General features: G+C 33.9%; 1 protein-coding gene across 1 annotated transcript; it reads right to left on the bottom strand.

Moving 5' to 3' along the window:
• Positions 1-689: 689 nt before the first annotated feature.
• On the bottom strand, positions 690-13,791 carry LOC133191219 (SCY1-like protein 2). Its single transcript, XM_061326960.1, has 16 exons — positions 13,629-13,791; positions 13,217-13,374; positions 12,814-12,958; positions 12,578-12,727; positions 12,282-12,497; positions 11,903-12,019; positions 10,884-11,009; positions 10,077-10,253; positions 8,996-9,118; positions 7,714-7,827; positions 5,033-5,165; positions 3,673-3,791; positions 3,073-3,173; positions 2,771-2,840; positions 2,112-2,237; positions 690-2,005 (listed from the first exon to the last, which is right to left on the bottom strand). The coding sequence occupies exons 1-16, from the start codon at positions 13,779-13,781 to the stop codon at positions 1,223-1,225; spliced, it is 2,811 nt and encodes a 936-aa protein (XP_061182944.1). The 5' UTR covers positions 13,782-13,791; the 3' UTR covers positions 690-1,222.
• Between the last annotated feature and the right edge of the window lie 298 nt (positions 13,792-14,089).

Below are 14,089 nucleotides of genomic sequence, written 5' to 3'. Positions count from 1 at the left end.
CATTTCTTGAAATTCTTTCAAAATACTACTCCTTCTACAGTTTTGGAAATTTTAAAAGGCTATTCCTCCTACCGTTTTAATCTTATTTCATTAAGACATGGCACATGAAGACTTCACCAAGATAATATATATCAGTTTCTGATTTTAAGAAAAAGGTGTTGCTGTCAGGTTATAAAATTTGAAAATTCATTCAAAACATTTCTTCTCCAACAGTTTTAGTCCAGTTTCATTGAAACTTGGTACACAGTATGACAGTTTTGGTCTGATTTCAAGAGAACTTTCTACACAAGTAGACTACACTACAATACATACAGTTGAAAACTTCAGTATCTCGAACACTGATACCTCAAACACCATGGATATATATGTCAAAGTGATTTGAAGGTCCCAACTACATATTCTTTTTATTTTACCCTCAATATCTCAAATCTTCAGAAATCTCCAAGTTTTTCTTGGTCCCATCGAGTTTGAGATCACAAGGTTTGATTTCTGTTTATTGGGTTTTGTATATGGGTTTCCTGTCAAATCTAGCCTCTAAGTATTAACATCATGACTTTGGGTAAACATCCAAATCAGATAGACCAGGCTCAAAATCACTTGGTCAAAGTGAAAATAAAAGATATATGAAATAAATAACATCTTGTTATGCATAGAACATACTGTAAAAGTTTACAGAAACATTAACACTCTTAAGTTAGTCATAGCTTTAATAACATTATCACAGTCTCCAATAGCAAAGTCACTGACATGACGATATTAATAAATAAAAATTTGTATTAATACTTCTTCATACAAGCCTGAAGACAAACATTTTTGTTTCACTCTTCTCATGTTTAAAATTTGTTATTATCTACTGATAATGTTTTAAGCTCCTCATAAATGTACAGTACTTATTTAAGAAATATCAAGAAGGAAATTGCAAGCACAGAGTATGAACTGCACATTCTCTTACTTTAACTAATGACCCAAACCTAGTAAATAACAGGTCTTTTCCATTGATGAAAGCAGTTAAATGGAACTGATATTGCACAAAACATTGCAGAAAGAAATAAATAGGTCAAAACACTTAATATGGAATGTTCAAGAAAAACATATATAAATAGATATTCTTTAACATATGATAACATTATTATAATGAAATGATAATGTTAAACATGATCTGAAATTAAAAAACAAACTATACTGACATCTTTGGCAGTAATTTCTCTTTTATCATATAAAGTTACCCAAATATATCTGATATATCATTACTGGTGATATTTGAACTTTGTGAGTTACTAGATCCTTGATTCTGGGGTATATTCATACTGTTCATTGGCATGTTAAACTGTCCCTGCATCATTGGAGGAGGTTTTCTCATCATATTTTGTTGTCCCATAAATCCTTGATTTCCCATCATTCCTTGACTTCCCATTATTCCCTGATTTCCCATCATGCCCTGCTGTCCCATGAATCCCGAATTACCCATCATCCCCGGCTGCCCTGGCATCATATTGATCTGTGGTCTCATTGGCTGATTCATCATTGAACTGAATGAAGAACTGCTCATAGGAAGAGAAGACCCTTGTGACTGAATGCCAGACATTTGATTCAGAGTTGCCTTTGGTTGTGTGGTACTAGGAAGAATTGAGTCGAATGCTGACAAGTCAAATGACTGTTTACTGTTTGTTGTTGATGTTGATCGAATTCCTGAAGAACTCTGAGACTGCCCCATAGATCCTACCCCTGAATAATTTGGGAAGCCACCAGTACTAGACACAGCTTGTGAAAACTGCATAACATTTGAATTCATACTCTGTTGTCCCATCAGTCCTTGATTTCCAATCATCCTTGGTTGCCCCATTGTGTTTGAGTTCATTAATGAAGCCGTTAAATCTTTGGGTTGTGACTTTGATACTGAGGGTGCAGCTTTACTGGCAGACATCGTCAGGGGCTTCTGCTCCTTAAACCTTCTCTGTTGTTCCTGTTGCTGAGCTAATCTCTGTTTTTCCTCTAAAGAGAGTGTCTGAAAGGTATTTTCAATGAAACAGTTAATACATACATACATTAATCATTTGTTGTTAGATATGCCTAAGTATTTCAAGTTTTCAATGAAATCAAACCAAGTTTACCTTTGGGACAGATTTAGATTCGCTGTCCTTGGCACTGGCTGGGGTTGGAGTTCTAGATGGCTCTGGAGTATGTTTACTATTTGTGACAGTTTGTTCAACACCAAACCCACTCAAAAACTGGTCCATCTATGTAACAAATTAACCAGAAAACAAATTTTTTAACAAATCTGTGAATTCCATATTTCTACTTCATGAATTTTTTTTAAATATTTACTGATGTATTTTCATAGTATTTAAATATAAGTCAGACAGATGCCAGGTAAAGTAATCGCTCTGCTCTGCAGGTGACACAAAAAGTTAGTCTTAAAAGACAGCTAAACTCTGCACACTAAGAGTTCTATTGCTGTAAAATTTTTATGCATGCAGGTAGAGTAATCTGCCCTTAGATCTAAAATAAAATAAATTGAAATTTGGCCAAGAATGAATGATACCTTATGTTGAAATGTAAAATGATAAACTCGATATTTACACCTTTGTATGATCAAATTTCTTGATGTCCAAAAATTTTTTTTTATTTAGTGTATAGAGGGTCCTTAAAAGATTGAAATTTTGTGATTTCTTTAATGTTAAGCTTTAATATCTACTTAAATAAGGCATTCTTCTCTGTCACAAAGTGAACTAATATATAATAGAGATCATTGAGTACATATATACTGTACCATAGTTTTAGGTTCCCCAGTTTTAGTAGCTTTTTCATCTTGTCCTGTTATTTTTGTAATTTCTATAGTTCTGAAAGAAAACATGGTTGATTGTCCATCAGACATTGTCAGGGTAGCTGACTAAGTAACACAACACAATCAGTTAATAGACCACCAGACAATGTGGACCTGATTTAACCTGATTTAGAATATGGAATTTATTGCATTACTTGAAAAACTACCAGTAGAGTCTATTAGACAAAATTAAAATAATTTTTCGTAAAACAGTTTTGTTTTAAACCACATTTAAAGTTCATCCTTACTTTTGTTCTTGTCTCATTTTGTCGATCTGTTCGAGTTTACTGGAATGCTCTGCCTCCAGCTTGTTAATCATATCCTTGATTGTTGTTATATAGGCACTGAACTGTTAAAAGTACACAGTTCACAGTGTATTTAAAGCAATATGAGCTGCAACTTGATGTCGGAAATTCTTGTTGCAAAATCGTAATTATCTATTTCAGTGAGAGGGAAAAGGAACATTTATAAACTTCTGTTGTTCATATTTGTGATGGAGGTACTATTTATACGCTTTGATCTAAGCAGAATTACATTATTGTCGTCCTGTACAAAATTGATTTCTTATATAATTATATATATTTGATTGTACAGAAGTCTGTCTTCTGAGACAATTTTATACTTTCTTTTAGTCTAATTGATCATAAAGGTTTAAATCACATACACATTTATCATAATAACACATTTTAACAGCAAAATAAAATTTTCAAAAATGCAGCTCATATTGCTTTAAAGTGATCATACTTGCACAAGCATTTAAACAATGATTTGATAGCTACTGAAAAAAATCTAATATGATTTTTTTTTAAATGTGAACATTATACATATGAAGATGGTTGTTCTCTAACCTGTGATAGATTGAGATTACTGTCAATACTGACTGGTATCAGAAATGGTAGAACTTTGGTAGCCAGAATGTCCTTAGTAATCCCAAGTTTAGCATGGGACATGGTCACCTGATAAATTCCTACAAAAAGAGAAATAGTTAGAAAAGTTTTAGAAACAGTCTAAATTAAGTGTCTGTAATGTCAGTGAAAAGTATTAGTTGTCTACTGTCAAAGGTAACCACATAAGTATTGGTTGTCTACTGTCAAAGGTAACCACAATAGTATTGGCTATCTACTGTCAAAGATAACCACAACAGTATACACTTATCCACTGGTGGTGAGTGGGATAGCTCTTTTATCAAACCCGCAACAGGAACTATTCCCCGAGGGCTTGCCCGAGGGGAATAGTTCCTGTCAAGGGTTTGATGAAAGAGCTATCCCACTCACCACCAGTGGATAAGCGTTTTATTATACTGATGTATATCATAATTTCTGAGGGTTGAATTACTTGATACTACAGTTTCTTAGGCAAAGCATGAAAACTTCAACAGAATATTTGTAAAAATTGTGAGCAAGTATTTGGAGTAAGATTATAACACTGCAAGAATGAGCTGAAAATCTGATGACGTCACAATGCTACTGAAGTCGTGATTACATCATCAGTCTATAGACTGATAACAGGAAATCAAAATTGGCGGCAAAAATTGCATGAACATTTTCCGAGGGGTGGATAGCATAAACTATACCCCGGGGTATAGCTTTGCTTTGCATGGAAATTTTCTGACTATAAAAGATAGTTATTTTACCTTGTTTACTTTATATAGGAAACATTTTAACAGAAGTATAATAATATTGGTTGTCTACTGTCAAAGGTAACCACAATAGTAAATTTGATGTCTATCATGACTTTCAACCTTGCGTCTTAAAAACCAGTGGAAATATCTTTACCAGTTTACCAAGTTTTATGTCCGTCATACAAAAGGTTCAAAAGATACTGAGTGGAAAAAAAGTCCAGAGTAGTTGAAATGTAACCTTTCACCTTGTAATCTCAAAATCAATAAGGATGATTTTATTTTAGGGGGTATCAGTGTACCAAGATTGATATCTGTCAAGCAAAGGGTTCTCCAGATATAAAGTGAACAACACTCTATGACCGACCTACCAAAAGGTGCAAACCAATATGCCCCCCTTTCTTCAAAAGGGAGAAGGGGGATAGAAGGTTGCTTGTATAAATATCAAATAATGCACAATGAGTTAATGCTAACACAGACATCCACAGATTTTCTTTATTACAAATGAGTTACATTTCACTGTTTAAATGTCACCTCTTGATAATAATTGACTTTAATCAGAGTCATTATCAGAGGTTATGTCCCCTTACCCAGAATGCTCATTAGGACAGCGGGCTCCCGGGAGGGTATCTGAGGGAGGAGAGGCAGGACATCATCCAGAACGGTCCACTTATCCATGTACTCCAACAATTTACCAATACACAGCAGACAGTTAATCCTCACCTACAAAAGTTAGAAATATAATTATTTCTGAAAAATATATACAGTAAAACTTGTCTAATCTGGACACCATTGATCCATTGAAATTGGATGTATTAGACAACATTTCAAAGAATTGTATTTACTAGAAGGGACTTAAAGTTGACATTGTTCTAGGCAAGATTTCATAATACACAACAGCTGGATTAGGCAAGTTTCACTGTATATCAATAATCAACCATTTTAAACTTTCAGAAAAATAATAGGTTTCTAATTATATACAGTCAAACATCATTGTCTCAAAATTGATGAGAACAAGAAAAAACTTTGAGATACACCAGTATACAAGATATCAAGGGTAAATACTTAAAGAATAAGTGGTTGGGACTTCCAATTCACTTCGACATACCCATGGTATTCAAGATACCGAAATTCAGCTGTATGATATAGTGGCAGTTAATTAATCAATACACTGTACTTGGTTGAATAATTTTTTAATTTATTAATAAGATAATTTCTAAATAATACCTTCAACTAGAAAGTCCATAAAGAAATGAATGCCCCACAAAAGGAACACTTGTATTTCAACATGAAAAGAAATGTACCTTCCTTATTTGTTTAGACATATCTGACATAATAATAAAATATGATGAAGTAGAATAACTCACATACTTTTTTCATATACAGATTGATCCCTAGGTACAATTGTCGTTTTTTACAGCATAATATGTAGTGTTGATTCATCTTATCTATCATCTAACAGCTAATTGAAGTCTCATTATTTCAAGTTTATTCTCCAATACTTAGTAATTTTTAAATAAACAATCTCTTAAATATATATTAAGTATGTGTGGTTAAAGATTTATTGGTGTATGGAGTTTTATGAAGTAATCTTTTATGAAATCATATAAGATGAACTAAGAGTAAAATGAGGCCAAATGTGAAATTCAAGGTCATAGGGAAGGTCAAGGTGAAAAAAAACTGTATCAATGTACAGAGTTTGATGAAAAAATCTAAGTGCAAAATAAAGGAATAGTGAGATCTGTGTTATTGGAAAGGTCAAGGTGAGAAAAAAAAAGTTTTATTGCTCTCTCCAATATGTCAAGGTCAAGGGAAGGTCAAAGTCATAAGGAAGGTCAAGGTCAGAAAATTATGACAGAGTTAAATTGCTCTTTCCAATACAAAATAAGTTACTTTGTATAAAGTTTTATTAAAATATTGAAGTTAAGGTCATATGAAAGGTCAAGGTTAGTAAATTATGATAGAGTTGAATAGCTCTCACCAATTTGTATTAGAGTATGAAGTTTGATAAAAATTATGATCAGTGTCCTCTACATTACGCTACCTGCAAAACAATTAAAAGTGAAGTCAAGGTTATGCAGAAAGTCAAGGTCAGAAAGTTAAGATACAGTGAGTTGAATAACTTCTTTGTAGGATGTGACATAAAATATCTTGCAAAATGAGGATATCTGGGTCAAGTTTATAGGGAAGGTCAAGGTCAGAAAATTATAATACAGTTGAATAGCTCCTATCAATTTTCATCTTTGTATGAGGTCCTTGATATTAAGATAAATGCAAAATAAGGAATAGTGAGGTCAAGGTCATAGGGAAGGTCAAGTCAAGAAAATTATGGCACAGTAGAATTGTTCCAACTTATATGTATCAGTGTATGAGTTGTGATGAAAATATTATGAACAGTTTCTTCTTATATGTGCTAAATGCAAAATTATAAATAGCTAGGTCAAGAACATAGGGCAGGTCAAGGTCAGAACATTTTGACACATTGGAATAGCTCTCATCAATTTGTATCTTTGTATGAAATTTGATGAAATATCATGATCAATTTCTTTGAAACTAACTTAAATGCAAAATAGGCTATGTAAATGTTTAAAAACTGGGATACAGTTGAAAAGCTCCCTTCATTATGTATCAGTGAATGAGTTTTGATAAGAAAAAAAAATCTTCATTAGTTACTTTGAAACTAAGCTTAACACAAAATAGGAAATAGTGAGGTCAATGTCACATGGAAGGTAAAGGTCAGAAAATAATGACATAGTTGAAAAATCTCCACCAATATGTATCAGTGCAGAGTTTTGATAAAAATATCTTGAATAGTTACTTTGAAACTTACCTAAAAACAAAATAGGGAATAGTGAGGTCAAGGTCACTGGGAAGGTCAAGGTCACAGGGAAGGTCAAGGTTAGAAAATTTTGCCACAGTTGAATAGCTCTCATCAATATGTATCAGTGTATGAATTTTTGTTAATATATATTATCTTGAATAGTTTCTTTGAAACTGCATAAAACACAGTTTGATGGACAGGCAGATGGAAGGACATAAGACAGACATGACAAACATTATATTCAGTCTTTATGGTGGGGCATAAAAAAAACCACTGCAAAAATAGCAGTATACATTTATGTTTAGACCCCCTCCTAAAAAATAAACAAACAAACTTCTGTATATATGGATTACGTGTACATTTTGTATGCAATTACAGATTAAAATTTACATTCAATATACTTCTGGTACTACTCTAAAATAACACTGACAGTCTGGCAGCTCGACTTACTGAGAGGGTTCCTGTTGAAAGACAGATCTTCTTTATCCGAGGCAGAATGGATTTTTTCAAAGCAGAAAATTCTATCAGTCCAGCAAATGTTGGCACAATATCCAAACACATATCCTAGGAAAACAAATCCTTCAATTTTTAAATGTTTAAGGATGTACCTGTACCATGTTCTTTTATATTTATCATAATTAACTCCAATATAAACAAGTGCTAATGTAGCAAATTATTTTGCTACTAAAAATACTTAATGTTCACTGTTTTATCAATGTTCAGGAATGTGTTCAATTCTAAGCGGCAAATATTCCCAACATTAAAGGTATATTGTACTGAACATAGGATTCTGAAAATTAGAGCCCTTATATTTTGACTCGGCTCAATATTTTGCAGGGAATTTGCATGGTGCAAGATACATCTATCATATGTCATTAATGTTAGCTTGATTTTTTTTTTTTTACTTTAACTTTTAGACCACTCATTCTATAACTTCAAGAAAACTTGTATCTAGAATTTTTACATGAATATTATGGAGGAATTTCGGGGTAAAATACAATGTTCTGTGTCAATCTGCCTCAAGCAACTAATAAATCAAACTTAAAATGTGATCATTTACTGTAGGTGAGAGTTACCTGCTTCCAATAAATGATGAATCATGGGTAAAATGTACTGTAATTGTTTCCTGCAGTTGAGAGTTATGTACCTCAAATGACAGATGAATCATGGGTAAAATGTGCTGTAATTGTTTCCTGCAGTTGAGAGTTATCTACCTCAAATGACTGATGAATAATGGGTAAAATGTACTGTAATTGTTTACCTGTAGTTGAGAGTTATCTGCCTTGAGTGACTGAGGAATCATGGGTAAAATGAACTGTAATTGTTCACCTGCAGTTCAGAGTAATCTGCCTCAAGTGACTGATGAATCGTGGGTAAAATGTACTGTAATTGTTTACCTGTAGTTGAGAGTTATCTGCCTCCAGTGACTGATGAATCATGGGTAAAATGTACTGTAATTGTTTACCTGTAGTTGAGAGTTATCTGCCTCAAGTGACTGAGGAATCATGGGTAAAATGAACTGTAATTGTTTACCTGTAGTTGAGAGTTATCTGCCTCGAGTGACTGATGAATCATGGGTAAAATGAACTGTAATTGTTCACCTGCAGTTGAGAGTAATCTGCCTCAAGTGACTGATGAATCATGGGTAAAATGTAATTGTTTACCTGTAGTTGAGAGTTATCTGCCTCAAGTGACTGATGAATCATGGGTAAAATGTACTGTAATTGTTCACCTGCAGTTGAGAGTTATCTGCCTCGAGTGACTGATGAATCATGGGTAAAATGTGATTGGTAATCTCATTCTTAGGAGTCTTCTTCAGCAGTAATTTCATGTTTTGCATAAAGATCAGTGATACCTATAAAATGATTTAAACATCATTGAAATTTTAACAATTCAAAGTATTTAACCTCACCCATTAGAATTAGTAAATTCAATCAACATGGATATTTGAATTAATTTTCCATTAGAGAAGAATAACACTGGATTGATAATCTTTCTACTTTTTAACAAATAATTCCCTAAGTTTATACATGTAAATATTTAAATTTTACTTTACATTAAAACTTTACTATTACTCACTAAAGGAATAAGGGCCTGTTATTTGATGGCTTCATACAGTGTACCTGTATGGGTTCTTTATACAGTGTACCTGTATGGGTTCTTTATACAGTGTACCTGTATGGGTTCTTTATACAGTGTACCTGTATGGGTTCTTTATACAGTGTACCTGTATGGGTTCTTTATACAGTGTACCTGTATGGGTTCTTTATAAAGTGTACCTGTATGGGTTCTTTATACAGTGTACCTGTATGGGTTCTTTATACAGTGTACCTGTATGGGTTTATACAGTGTACCTGTATTGGTTCTTTATACAGTGTACCTGTATGGGTTCTTTATACAGTGTACCTGTATGGGTTCTTTATACAGTGTACCTGTATGGGTTTATACAGTGTACCTGTATTGGTTCTTTATACAGTGTACCTGTATGGGTTCTTTATACAGTGTACCTGTATGGGTTCTTTATACAGTGTACCTGTATGGGTTCTTGTGTACCTGTATGGGTTCTTTATACAGTGTTCCTGTATGGGTTCTTTATACAGTGTTCCTGTATGGGTTCTTTATACAGTGTACCTGTATGGGTTCTTTATACAGTGTACCTGTATGGGTTCTTTATACAGTGTTCCTGTATGGGTTCTTTATACAGTGTACCTGTATGGGTTCTTTATACAGTGTACCTGTATGGGTTCTTCATACAATGTACCTGTATGGGTTCTTTATACAGTGTACCTGTATGGGTTCTTTATACAGTGTACCTGTATGGGTTCTTTAATCTTCAGTAGAGGAATAAGAGCAGGGAATATAATAGTTCTGTACTCTGTTTCCGTCGCCTGGTCAGCCATCAGAAGGAGGCTGGGGAGGGTAAAAGGGACCATGTCAGCATTCACACTCTCCTTCACGAGGGGAGGCAAGATTCGCTGTAGGTTCACTCTCTACAAATCAAAACTAGTCTTTGTTAATTCTTCAGTGAACATTGTAATTTACATTACATTACATTCAAAAGATGTTAATATTATTCAGTGAATGTTTCAATTTACAGTAACTTTCAAATAAACTGCAAAATCAACAATTCAGCTAGAAAGAAATTTCATACAGATCTTTAATTAGATACATGTATATATTAAATGTAGTCAAGACATACTAGGGATGGCTATCAACAAAAATTTCATATCGTGATATATTAAGATTTTTTCCCAAAATATCACGATAAAATCGGGATATTTTTACATGGAATTTTTACTTCATTTTCAAATGAATTCCCATAATTTTTCTTACAAATACACTGCAAAAATATAACTTTACTTTTTTCCATGTTTATTTATATAATACAAAGCATTTCTGGATGCCATAGTTTAACTTTATTCAACATTTTTTTATATTTTCTGTAATTTCTATTTCATAGTTTGAACAAATAAGCATAATAAATAAATAATTTCTGGAATTAATAATTATGTACCAAATACAGGTATTTTAGTCTCTGTATCACGATACGTATCATGCAATAAAAAATCACGATATATCGGTATACCGATAAAATCGCGCATCCCTAAGACATACTGTACCTTGGGAAGATTTTTCATGATTTTAGGAAGGCCTCTAAAGAACTCAGATTTCTGCAAGTTGTCTCGTTGAAATAAAGTATCCATAAATTGCAGAGTTACAGTTCCAACATCATCAAAGAAATCCACCTATGAAATGTCAAATCTAGGTTGATTAAAATTGACAAAAAATATATACAGTTCTACACCCAGAATTATACTGTTTGAGATTCTATCCTTCATCAGCTGACTAGGATCTGGTCTGACTGTAGGTTCTATGTTAAGGAGGAGTTTCTTACCTTCATCAACTGACTAGGATCTGGTCTGACTGTAGGTTCTATGTTAAGGAGGAGTTTCTTACCTTCATCAACTGACTAGGATCTGGTCTGACTGTAGGTTCTATGTTAAGGAGGAGTTTCTTACCTTCATCAGCTGACTAGGATCTGGTCTGACTGTAGGTTCTATGTTAAGGAGGAGTTTCTTACCTTCATCAACTGACTAGGATCTGGTCTGACTGTAGGTTCTATGTTAAGGAGGAGTTTCTTACCTTCATCAACTGACTAGGATCTGGTCTGACTGTAGGTTCTATGTTAAGGAGGAGTTTCTTACCTTCATCAACTGACTAGGATCTGGTCTGACTGTAGGTTCTATGTTAAGGAGGAGTTTCTTACCTTCATCAACTGACTAGGATCTGGTCTGACTGTAGGTTCTGTGTTAAGGAGGAGTTTCTTACCTTCATCAACTGACTAGGATCTGGTCTGACTGTAGGTTCTATGTTAAGGAGGAGTTTCTTACCTTCATCAGCTGACTAGGATCTGGTCTGACTGTAGGTTCTGTGTTAAGGAGGAGTTTCTTACCTTCATCAACTGACTAGGATCTGGTCTGACTGTAGGTTCTGTGTTAAGGAGGAGTTTCTTACCTTCATCAGCTGACTAGGATCTGGTCTGACTGTAGGTTCTGTGTTAAGGAGGAGTTTCTTACCTTCATCAACTGACTAGGATCTGGTCTGAATATAGGTTCTATGTTAAGGAGGAGTTTCTTACCTTCATCAGCTGACTAGGATCTGGTCTGACTGTAGGTTCTGTGTTAAGGAGGAGTTTCACATACTGTTGCAGACTGTCAGGAACACTTCCCAGAAGAGATGACCTGAATTTCCTCAGCTAAAAGGATTTTTCATTCTTTAATTACAATCCTGGAAAGCTGTTTATTAGTTTTAGAAAACGTATCTTTGTTTTCTCTTTTTTCCAAAATACAGATACATATTCTTATTCTGATTCATTTCTCCAAACATACACGTATACATATATGATGTTAATTTCATTTTGTGTCTTACACATTAAATACCTTTAACAAATAAAAATCAATCACAGCAATCTAATTTTTTTCATGATAAAATTCTCATGTGACATATTAAATAACTACCTCCTCTACAAATTTTTTGAACTGAGACAGCTGACCATGACACTCATACAGAGCTTTGCCATGGTTGTAGATACAGTAGATTAAGACCCCCAGAGAGAACATGTCACTGGCCTCACTACAGCTGTGGGTCAGGTAGTACTCTGGAGCCATGTAGTCAAGGTCAGGCTGGGTCACCGGTGGCTGATCAGGATTCCACTCATTACATGGAAATAAATTCTGAAAGACAAAATAATCCATAGAATTAATCCTTTTGTGTTAAGCAATAAAATATGTTCAAATCAAATCTGTTGTCTTACACTTTGGTCCTGTTGGTTGGCATTGGGAACACAGAAGTCAAAACCAGCCAGTTTCCATGAACCATACTTGTTTATAATAATGCTGGATGGGCACACATTGTTGTGCATTATTTTGGCATCTTTGTGAAGAAATCCCAGTCCCTCTGTCAACTGTAATGATGAGTTTAAAATAATGCCATTTTTACTATGTTAACATATAGTTCAATCCAGTCTATCTAATTTTCTGTTCTACATACCTGTAGGACACCATGCTTGATTTCTACCTCGAACAGTTTAAACTCGGCCAGTTCAGGGGGAACTGGGGTGGGTACATTTGTGTGATCTCCTAAAACATTGACTAAACTGGCAAACACTGGTTCCGTAGCAAATGCAAGGGCCTCTCTGAAAATGCATGTATACATGACTGTGTGTAAAATACCAACACTGCTTTTACAATGAATGAAGTGTTAATCAATGGCATATGTATAGTTCAAGTGAAGTTTATTAAAGTTTATTCACAATATTTTACAATATTTCTTTAATATCTCCCTCTTCTTATATAAATGAATCTCTGATATGAAAATATCTAGAGCTAATGCACTGGGAGTCATCGTCAAGTTTATCCCTCAATTCTATATGTCAATATTACCATTACTCTACCTTGATTCCTCCAATGGGTGAAGGACAGACAAAATCTTTGGATGCCTTAATCTTGTCAGCTGTGAAACACCTTTTTTTAACGACTCGATAACCAATTCCCTGTCTCTTTTGGAGTATTTTTCCAACTGCTTCTTCTCAAACACAAAGACTGCTGCTTCCTTTATTATAATTCAATGAAGAATAAAATTTAATATGTTTAATAACTATTACTGATATTTTAATTTGCATTTGCATTAATTCACCTTTCGCACAAAGCTCATCATTATGTTTAAAATAATACGCTATTGACTGTTAATTGATTTTTTTAAATCAGGAATTACAGAATTTGTAAGCTGCTCTTCAACTATGATACATTGAGAGATTACATATACCCACCTAGCAGACTATATTACCTTTTAGCAGATTACATTACCTGTTTGGTGGTCCTCTTAATAGCATTGTAAATCTTCCATGACAGTTCTGGCCCACCAGAGGCAATGTGGTTAGAGACATCAAAGTCTTTAGAGAGGGGATTTCCAGGAAGAGCGCTGCTGACTGCACTGCGGAGTTTGTTAAAAACATCCATTTCTCAGCTGTACCCTAAATCATATTGAAGTGTACTAAATCACAGATTTTAATGCACTGTCTGAGAAAGTTTAAAAAAGTACTCCTTTATTCCAGCATCAAAGTGGCATGGAACAACATTTCAGCCGCATTTAGGAACTTGCCATCTTTACACATGCAATATACACAATCAGCATGTCTAAGATCCTACACCATTAAACTGTCTACTTTTAACTTTTTACCCTTTTAAAGATGTTAATTGTTTGCCGTGGAATTACTGGAATATTTACATATTTATATTAATAGTGAATTTACGTATTTACGGTTAAT

This window comes from Saccostrea echinata, unplaced genomic scaffold (assembly GCF_033153115.1).
Source record: "Saccostrea echinata isolate AGI-Se365-2 ecotype Australia unplaced genomic scaffold, CSIRO_AGI_Sech_v1 ptg000023l, whole genome shotgun sequence".
Taxonomy (NCBI): Eukaryota; Metazoa; Mollusca; class Bivalvia; order Ostreida; family Ostreidae; genus Saccostrea; species Saccostrea echinata.
The sequence above is the reverse complement of the archived record's forward strand: the minus strand, read 5'-3'. Positions and strand labels throughout refer to the sequence as shown.